The sequence below is a fragment of the Physeter macrocephalus genome, chromosome 7 (genome assembly GCF_002837175.3).
Source record: "Physeter macrocephalus isolate SW-GA chromosome 7, ASM283717v5, whole genome shotgun sequence".
In the NCBI taxonomy this organism is placed as follows: domain Eukaryota; kingdom Metazoa; phylum Chordata; class Mammalia; order Artiodactyla; family Physeteridae; genus Physeter; species Physeter macrocephalus.
This window is the reverse complement of record NC_041220.1, coordinates 50635181-50645538: the sequence shown is the minus strand read 5'-3', so window position 1 is coordinate 50645538 and position 10358 is coordinate 50635181. Positions and strand designations below refer to the sequence as shown.

Sequence of the window (10358 nt, the reverse complement as noted above, 5' to 3'; positions counted from 1 at the left end):
CTGCTGCGGCCTCTCCCGTTGCGGAGCACAGGCTCCGGACGCGCAGGCCCAGCGGCCGTGGCTCACGGGCCCAGCTGCTCCGCGGCATGTGGGATCCTCCCGGACCGGGGCACGAACCCGCGTCCCCTGCATTGGCAGGCGGGCTCTCAACCACTGCGCCACCAGGGAAGCCCTGACCCTCCCTTTCTATCTCCATCTCTGTGCTGAACTTGTGGAGAGCCTCCTGGTATGGCCTACTCCTGCTGCCGCCCCTTCCTCTACCTGGCTTGGATGGCTTCTCCTTCATAACCCACATCAGTTCTGTCTCTGACCTTGTATGTGTGCAGGGGGCACAAATCCCAGGGACATAAACCATTCCCCCCATGATCCTGCAGAAGTGGCTGAAAGCCCCCCAGGGGGCTCTGTTATCCTGGTGCCCCAGCCCATCTCACCCAGGTCATATGTGAGTCAACCTTTTGTATTTTTCATGGCACTCTAGCCACTAATGTGCTCTTCCTCTGGCAGTCTCAGAGCTTCCTCTTTTTGTCTCAAATCCTTGCTGTGGGTTCTGCCTACCTGAGGACCAGAGCTTTTCACTGGTTTCCCTGAATCTAGTTGACCTCTGGTATCTCACTGTGCATGGGTGTCTCCGTGGTATATATCTCGGGTACATGTCTGTCTTTTCTTTCTCCTCTTCTGATATTGTGAAAATCCAGCCCACTTCTTTTACTTTAGCCTAAAGCTAAACCTTGTATCTTTGTTTCATTATTCTGACATTGAACACTGTGTACTTTAAGCTCTGGAGTGTAAGGACTGTGTGTCCCATTTATGTGGATTTTCTCCCAGCACCTAACAATGCTTTTGTAGATCACAGGTAATGAACAGATACTTGCCTTCATGCTACAGATGCATGCATGCACAAATGAATGAATAAATTGGCTGCTGTGAATTTTCTAAGGTTCAAGTTTCATATTCAGAGTCTATAGTTTATATCTTTAAACTAGTTTCCTATGTAGGAAACCTCTCTAGGCATTAGGTTGATCAGGCTGCAACCCAACGTAGGCCAGGAAATCTCATGATCTGATAATTAAAATAAGATTTTCATTTTCTGCCTTATTATTTGAAACTAATAGATAGTCTTTTTTTTTTTTTTTTTTTTTTTTTTTTTTTTTTTTTTTTTTTTTGCAGTACGCGGGCCTCTCACTGTTGTGGCCTCTCCCGTTTCTCCCGTTGCGGAGCACAGACTCCGGACGCGCAGGCTCACGGGCCCAGCCGCTCCGCGGCATGTGGGATCTTCCCGGACCGGGACACGAACCCGTGTCCCCTGCATCGGCAGGAGGACTCTCAACCACTGCGCCACCAGGGCAGCCCTAGATAGTCCTTTTTTGATGACCATCACCATATAAAGAGAATTGCATAGAAATAACTGAATTCACAAAGTTTTAAGAAGAAGCCAAGTTAATCATGATCATGTACATTTTGCTTAAAGAGTGACAGCCTAGTAGTTTTTTTTTTAATAGTGTAAGATTTTGTTTTTGTTGTTTCTAGACTGGGTGTCAGCATGTCAGTATCATTGCAATGGCCCATGTTCAGAGTGGAAACTTGACCCCACTGTGTGTTTAACCCAGAGAAGGCCATGGCATCCAGCAAGTCTTGGCTTGCATACCAAGGATGACCCTCAGGATTAATTGAGGGTTGCAGAAAATAACTTAATTTTCTAGATGAACTTGAGAAACTTTAAAAAGAACTCTCTCCCCATAAATAGCTGGGCAGCTTTGTCCTATTTTTATTGTCGAGTACACAGAAGATGGAAATCAATATTGGAAGAAATCCTTATTTCGCCTAAGAAAAAGATCACATTCAACACGATTTTCATTTTTCTTGGCAGGCTCTTCTCAACCATCTGTGAGTCCAGGGGAGCTGTCTCCACCATCCATCCATCCAGCAAAATCAGAGTTAATTGTCAGTGTCGGCGATGAGATTAGGCTGTTATGCACCGACCCAGGATTTGTCAAGTGGACTTTTGAGACTCTGGGTCAATTGAGAGAGAAAACATACCCAGAATGGATCACCAAGAAAGCAGAGGCCACAAATACAGGCAATTACACGTGCACCAATGAAGGCGGCTTGAGCGGTTCCATTTATGTGTTTGTTAGAGGTAAATGCTCAGCTTTCTTTGATGCTATACTTAGAGTACTTTATATCCTGTCCTTAATTAGGGATGACATATAGATGGCTGAGTCATGGATAAAATATTACTGGCTGGGTCTAGGAGGCATAATACAAAAATTTTTTTTGTTTCCCCTATCTTTTGATACATAGTGGCTTTGGGTATGACTCCAGCTGAAGGTCTGCAAGGCTGCAATACTCTTCCTAATGAGATTACAGTATGGTTTAGCCCATTTGTCCTGGTGATGTGAGTAAACCCTGAGAATAAATTAGGCCCTTTGGGAAGGCAGCATTTTAATGCCTTGAGATTCCAGATACTCCCACTTAGTAAAAACATTTCAGGGAACTAAAGGCCTAAACAGACCAAAGCTTCAAATGAATTGACCCACTTTTAGGGAGTAAATTCCAGAAAAATAACTCAGTTGGCTAAGCACCCCCTGTCCTTCCTAGGTTCTTAATAGAAGCAGTTCATTCATGTAAAAAATTGTGACCTCTTAGAAACAAAAGGAAAACGTGATGGTTGGATTTCTGTACCTCATCTCATGCGATGAATGCAGTGATTCATCTGTGTTTGTGCTTTTAATACCCTTGTCAGGAGGAGATTTCCTAGGGGGCTAGGGGCAGGGATAAGGGAGGAGTCTCTCTTTGCTGATGTAAAAACTGAAGCACTTAAAGCTTAAGAGACATACCCACATTATAGGAGGAGAAACAGTTTCAGTTCTAGTCCTGGGTTTGTACCTGGCCTGGGGTTGTCCTTGCAACCCCATGCATGGTATTGCGGAAGAGGACCGAATAAATTTATCCTAGATTGTGGATCTGAGCCACCCCTAGAGTCACAGTTCCTCACGGCAACACTTGGATAAGATCGCCTGCTCTGTCTTCCTTATGTAATTGTTATCAGGGAGACAAAATTGTGCAAATTCTAGTTCTGTCAAGGGTTAGTAAAATTGACTCTCATGTTCTCTGTACAGAAGGTTGCCATGAAACTGACGCTGCCTCTCCTTAGTTTATCTTTTACTCTTTCCTGGGTGGGTAGCTGCAAAGAAAGACGCGTTGAAAAGCCACAGCTAGCCTCCGGGTATGGTTCCATAATTGTTGAGCCAACCATGTTCTGTTCTTTGACATTCAAGAAGGTACTCTGTAATTTCCAGGTGGTAATGAAGTATCATCCTGCTTATTAATAGGATGGGTAGACAGCTGAATAAATAGGGAAACTGCTGCATTAGCCAAATCAGTCTCACAGAGCTCACAGATTTTCTTGATGGGGGAAGTCATCCCCAATAACTTAGAACTATACTTAATTATTACCGATTTAAGTTGTTTGGATGCTTAAGTAATTTGTCTTAAACAACAGTGAAGGAAATTGGGGCATTGCTGTAGGAACTGTGACTCAAGTGACTGAGAAAGAATAGATGGAAAATTAACCAGCTACAGCCTCGAACCATATTTCAGCCATTTTGAGATAATTTGTTTGCAGAATAACTTAGTAAGGCTGGGAGGTGCATAATTTGTTTTGGGAAACTCTTTGAAAATTGGTCAAAATTATATGATAAGTATATTTCAATTATGTCATTGATTTTTGTGGAACACCCGATTTACAGATGGAAAGGACAATTTAAAAACATTTTAAGTGTAATCTGTTGGCCCAACCCTGTATGTGTATTATCTTTACACAGTAGAGGGGGCAGCATATTGTGTATACAGAATGAGGTTTGTATTTGTTTATATGAGGTCCCAGTCGACCGGAGGCTTTCCCAGTCCATGCCTGGTGTCCTGGCATAATTATTAAGAGTACCTCTTTCAGTCACAAGTATCCTGGTTTGGACGATCAAGTATTTGCCAGAGCATTTCTGAAACTCGTAAGCTCCCCGTTTGCATATCAATTTATTTGATTTCTAGAAGTTCTATTTATACATATCTTTCAAGGAATATGAATAGAGTGAGGCCCACATGTTATTTATACTGTGTGGCCTCCTGATCGTTTTCTAGATTCTATTCAGAAGCTGGAAGATCCTGGAGACTGGGAACTCTGGAAAGAGGCGCACACAGAGGGGTTAGGGTTTTGTAGGAATGAAAACACTAAACGACAATTTTATGATGATTCAGTTTTGTTCATTTTCAGTCTTAATTGTACTCTATTGTTACTTATAAGCTGATTGAAATTTATCTTAATGAAGAAAGAATTGCGTGGAAAGTCTCTGCTCAGGGTGTTCACCTGGTTGTTCTTAGGAACTTTCTGAAACCTGTGTTACAAACAATGGAGATGCTGGTAATTCTCTCACTTTATAAGGAAAAACATCTGGACCCCTCCAGCTCCTTCTCCACATTGATGTACTCTGCACTCTTACTACTGATTATCATCCAAGCTTCAGGCTGACCCATGGGGTTCCCATATTCCTTTCTTCTTAGCACATCTTGAGTACTGATAACATGGGTTAGTCCCTTTTTTAAACATTTCTTATTTTTTTCCCTTTCCTCTCATTGAATACCCTCACATGGCTCCTAGATCGTGGTCATTTTGCCTCTCTCTAAACCTCTATGTTCTTCTTTTAATTCATAGACTCTTTCCCATGCTTCTTCCTTAGTCTTGGAGGCGTATAGTACATATTTGACTTTGAAGTCAAGCACACTTGGGGACAAATGAGGCGAGTTATTGTATAACCAGAGGGAAATTATTTCACCTTTCTGAACTAAATAGGTCTTCTTACTTGTTAAATAGATTTTAAAAAAAAACAACATATGATTAATTCAGAAACTGGTACAACATGGAAGTATATTTGGACACTTCAAAAAAGTGATAAAGGCTCACACAAAAGTAGAAGTTGTGTCAATTAGATAAGATCAAAACAAATTCCAGATTGGACGGTAGGTGGGAAAGTCCTGAACAAGGTATAATTCCACTTTTTCCCACCCTATTAGATACCATCAGGCTGGCTTGTTCTTGGCCCAGTTTCTTTGGAGTGTTACCTGCTGTAGAAAAAAAGTAACTATTACAATAAAATATTCCCAGAGCTTTAAGAGTTCAAATTGTGGTATCAGTCAGACCTGGCTTTGAGTTCTGTCTTGCCATTTCTGGGCTGTGTCACTTAAGGAGAGTTACTGTTTTTGAGACTTCAGTTTATCGATAAAATGGTGATAATGATAGCGCCTGTCACATAGGGGTGTATTGAGGATTAAAGGAGAGCGAGAAGTGTGTAATGGTCCAGGCTTAGTGCCTGACACATGGAAAGTGTTTACTAAGTGTTAACTCTTCCTTATTAGTATGATTCGGATAAATTCTACTTTTGTTTGCAAAGAATAAAGTCAGCAGCCATTTGGCCCACTAGGGTTTGTTGTTATGAGCGGCAATATTTTAGATTTTTATAAAATGTTATCAGTGTCTGTGACCAGCCTTTCAAACTACTGATTGTTGCTTGATATGCTGTAGATCCTGAGAAGCTTTTCCTGGTTGAGCTTCCCTTGTACGGGAAGGAAGGCAACGACACGCTGGTCCGCTGTCCTCTGACAGACCCAGAGGTGACCAATTACTCCCTCACGGGGTGCGAGGGGAAACCTCTTCCCAAGGACTTGACGTTTGTCGCTGACCCCAAGGCCGGCATCACGATCAGAAACGTGAAGCGCGAGTACCATCGGCTCTGTCTACACTGCTCGGCGAACCAGAAGGGCAAGTCTGTGCTGTCAAAGAAATTCACCCTGAAAGTGAGGGCAGGTACGGGCCCTAGTTTGCTTTCTTCTGGGAGTCGGAGCATCCTTTGATCTAAAAGAAGACTTCTCTCTTCTCACTGGTCCAACTTAGTATGTCACTCAGGTAGCTTCTCGGATGGTTTCCCCCAGCCTCAAAATAATGCCGGCTGCTTGTGAATACTTTATTTCACAGTCTCCATCCCCTGTGTTGGGTCCATGACCACCTCCAGCTGGGTGTATCTACCAAGGATGGGCATTCAGATGGTCCTGAGGACAGTCTTTAAACCTACTGACATCAGGACATCCCAAAGTTTCATAATTGCACAAACTGTTCCTTCCAAGAGAAACTCATTGGGAAGCCTTAGTTACACTGAAAAGATTAGCATACAGATTATTCACTCCTTGATTTACTATTGATCTATGAATTGACTTCCTCCTCAGCTATTTAATTTTAATACCTTCTCAAACTATTCACAACCTGAGGAGGAAAGTACCAGCTGACTTTGGACCTTATTATTAATGTGGCATTATGTAGAATATTTTGATAGCTGGAAGATACCCAGATTTTTGTATTTCAGAGATCATCTAACTCAACACCAGTTGGCATTTAGCTATTGAGTAGTTTTTATTAAGGCTTTTGAAAAAGGATGCTCTTTGGAATTAAGGAAAGTTTGATTATTTAAAACCTGTGATTTTAAGAAATAAGACGTTATTTTTACAGCGCATGGGAAAGATGCCTGTTTGGTTAAAAGAATATAATTAGTTGTTGGTCACATTCTCATGAAACCAGCAAGTCAAATAAAGATGAAGGCAGCTTCACTATGCCAGGGCTTCTACCTATTTCAAAATAGCATTGCTCAGGATTATTATAATCTCAAAGTAGACAGTCTATCTTTTTCACTCGGTGTTAATGAAGCTACTTGAGTGATGTTCAGTTTAATTGCTGATGTCTTCAAATATACAAGTAATACAGATCGGTTAGTACCATACTTTATATCTTATTTAAAAGACCACAAAGTGAGCTGGGCACAGCTGAGGAAAAATGGTAAGTTAAAACGTTATGCTATACTACAGCCAGTTATTTGAGGGCCACATTTCGTTTTATTCTAGCCATCAGAGCTGTGCCTGTTGTGTCTGTGTCCAAAGCCAGCTATCTTCTCAGGGAAGGGGAAGAATTTGCAGTGATGTGCTTGATAAAAGACGTGTCTAGCTCTGTGGACTCAATGTGGATAAGGGAAAACAGCCAGGTGAGTGGATTGTTTTCTCCATTTGCCTCAATGTATCATTCTCTCTGTGTGGGAGAGTTGAAGGTTTTTCTTTAAAAGAGTCTATTTTTTTAAAAATTTATTTTCTTGAAGTAGAGTTGATTTACAATGTTTTGTTAATTTCTGCCGTACAGCAAAGTGATTCAGTTATACATACATATACATTTTTCTACATATTCTAGAAAAGTCTGTTAATTGTCCTCGGGATGGCTCGGCTGGTGTGTCTGTCAGAGGTGGAACTGTCTGCAGTGTGTACAGATGTGTATTTACCCCTTTCGTTGCACCATATGTAGATGTGTACATTCATTATGAGTAACAAAGAAATGTCATTTTGTAAATTTATTTTGAGAAAGTTGTAGAGAAAACTTCAGACTTGCTATTACTCCATGCTGTTTCTTTGAATGACTTTCGTGGGGGAAAAAAAATTAATGGTTCAGTGAGTAACTACCTTGATTTTTAAAGCTACTATGGCAACTATTCAGGCCAGATTATTTAAAATATTGGGGAAAGTTGCCATTTTTTTCCCTTCCATATTAAAAACATAAATCAATGGTCTCAGATGTTAGCCAAGAAGCCCTTCCCTCTGCCACGGAGAGGCCTATCCATTTGAGAGATTTCTTTTTGTATGGATCTGATTTCCTCCTTTGAGGCTGCTTACCTGAGATCAGGTTGCTAATGGTTTTCTATTTGTTTTAGTCGCTATTAATAAAATGGTTGTCATCAATCTGAAACATTTGGACCCATTTAGGTTATCATTCATTTAACAAATGCATATTGAATGTCTACTGTATGTCAGATACCGTGTTAGGCACATCTTAAAATTAAATGAATTTTAGCCAGTTATATTTGAAGGTTTTTCTCCCTCTCTAATACTCATATTAATAACAAGGTCTTTAAAATGTCCAGTTTCCCTAGTATTTTACCTTAAGATTCCCATTGACTGAGTTTTTAATAATTTTTGTTTGAATGATCTTGGCCAACTTGTTAATTTGCTATCACAGTAGTTTTTCTTTAGTACACACGTGCGTGTTACATTGGAAGGAAGGAAATAACTGTCTTTTCATCCTCCTCTTCGTCTTCTTCCGCCTCATGCTCTGTCTTCAACATTGGCAGTTTCATGCCTGTTTAGAGAATCCTTTGCTAAACAAGTAACCATGGTGATTAGCATAACGCAAACCATTATGATGGCGTCCGTGTAGACCTGTGATGGATGATACCTTGCTAAGTGAAGCCTGCCATTAACAGGAGAATGGAACCAATGGGTCAGAGAAACAAGTCCTATCATAAAACCAATAGCTTACATATGAATTTTTGACTAACCTTATAGAACACAGTCCCATATTAATTGCCTTTCTATGATCCTTGATTTCAGATGCGAGAACAATTTACGGTGTGTGTAACTGAGCCTCTGCATAACTTGAAAATTAGCCTTTTTGAGATGAGAATTAAATTGCCCTGGGCAGTGTTGTTCTGAACCATTTTTTCCCAGGAGTCCTGCATGCCATTCCCAATTAATCCACTGGCGCTGGTAGATAAGCCTGCAGTGTTGGGAACTCTTTGGGGAAATCCCAGTGAGCACCTCCAAGGGTTAAGGAAAAGCAAATCACGTGCAAACAATATGTAATGTGTGACTTGCAGATGGGGCTCATGGCTGTATGCCAGGGTTCATCCATGAAACTTTTATTGATATCTTTTGGCTTAATTTGGAATACCTAACACTGCTATAGCACTATCAAATTCTTTTAAAAATCCATAGTATTTGATCTGGATCATTTAGAATAAGTTTAACTCACAATGAAATTTAGGGTAAAACAACTGTTGTAGTATTTTTGCAACTGTTTGTTTTAAAACGTAAGAGAGTCTTGGAGTTTATTCAACACTGTGAATCTTGATTAGCTTTTCTAAGGCTTCTAAACCCTCATATTTTTGCTTGCTTTTATTATGATCTTTGACAGTATCCTAAATTATGGCCTTCGGGTTTGGGTGTTGGTGTTGTATCAATTATTAACAAACTATTCCTTCTAGCACCAATGTATTCATTGTCCTGTTTAGCTCCCTAAACAGGGACTCCTGGGCTCTTGCAGGAACTAGAAGGAAGATACCGGGAATCTAGAATATAGTCTGTGACCTGTCCATTGTCACTCTGCCTTTGCCGAGGAGAAGTCTGTAATATGATGGACTGGAAGAGGCCAGAGAAAAATGTCACTTCCCCTTTGTCTCTTCTTAACAATTACTCTTAGGCAGGAAAATGTCAGCTTTCTGCCAATTATTAGAAGAATCTCTTAGATGGGATTATCTTCAAGTCGACACAGTGCTCCAAACCGGAAAGGCCTTTAAAGACCTTTATTCTCTCATTTTTAGAAACAAAAGCTGAGACCATAGTGGCATCCTTGACTTGGCCAAGATCTCACAGTTAGTTAACCAAGCAGGTTTCTCTTCTTTTCAATTCCAAAACATTCAACTTTGGCAGTCAGCTTTTATGTATGCTTATCTTAGTGAAAAAACTTTCCAAAAATATAATAACATGAGAAAAAAAGAGAAATAGCTATAATTCTACCACTGTACATTAGCAGCGCTGTGCAGTAGAAATAGAATGGGAGCCTCCTATGTAATTTAAAATTTTCTAGTAGGTACATGACAGAGTAAAAAAAAAATGTAAAATTGATTTTAATGTATTTTATTTAACCCAATATATCCAAAATAATTTATCATATAATTAACATTAAAAAATTTTTTAGCATCTTTATTGCAGTATAATTGCTTTACAATGGTGTGTTAGTTTCTGCTTTATAACAAAGTGAATCAGTTATACATATACATATGTTCCCATATCTCTTCCCTCTCGCGTCTCCCTCCCACCCTCCCTATCCCACCCCTCTAGGTGGTCACAAAGCACCGAGCTGATCTCCCTGTGCCATGCGGCTGCTTCCCACTAGCTATCTATTTTACGTTTGATAGTGCATATATGTCCATGCCACTCTCTCACTTTGTCACAGCTTACCCTTCCACCTCCCCATGTCCTCAAGTCCATGCTCTAGTAGGTCTGCATCTTTATTCCCGTCTTGCCCCTAGGTTCTTCATGACCATTTTTTTTTCTGAGATTCCATATATATGTGTTAGCATACGGTACTTCTTTTCTTTCTGACTTACTTCACTCTGTATGACAGACTCTATGTACATCCACCTCACTACAGATAACTCAGTTTCGTTCCTTTTTATGGCTGAGTAATATTCCATTGTATATATGTGCCACATCTTCTT

At 40.4% G+C, this 10358-nt stretch overlaps 1 protein-coding gene across 4 annotated transcripts in view; it reads left to right on the top strand.

The window, feature by feature from the left end:
• KIT (KIT proto-oncogene, receptor tyrosine kinase) overlaps positions 1-10358 on the top strand; it is a 91778-nt gene that overhangs the window by 42877 nt on the left and 38543 nt on the right. For all 4 annotated transcript variants that reach the window (XM_007121128.3, XM_007121131.3, XM_007121130.3 and 1 more), the window contains exons 2-4: positions 1868-2137; positions 5576-5857; positions 6943-7079. In XM_007121128.3, the coding sequence (XP_007121190.1) occupies positions 1868-2137; positions 5576-5857; positions 6943-7079 (689 nt within the window). The remainder of the gene's footprint in view (positions 1-1867; positions 2138-5575; positions 5858-6942; positions 7080-10358) is intronic.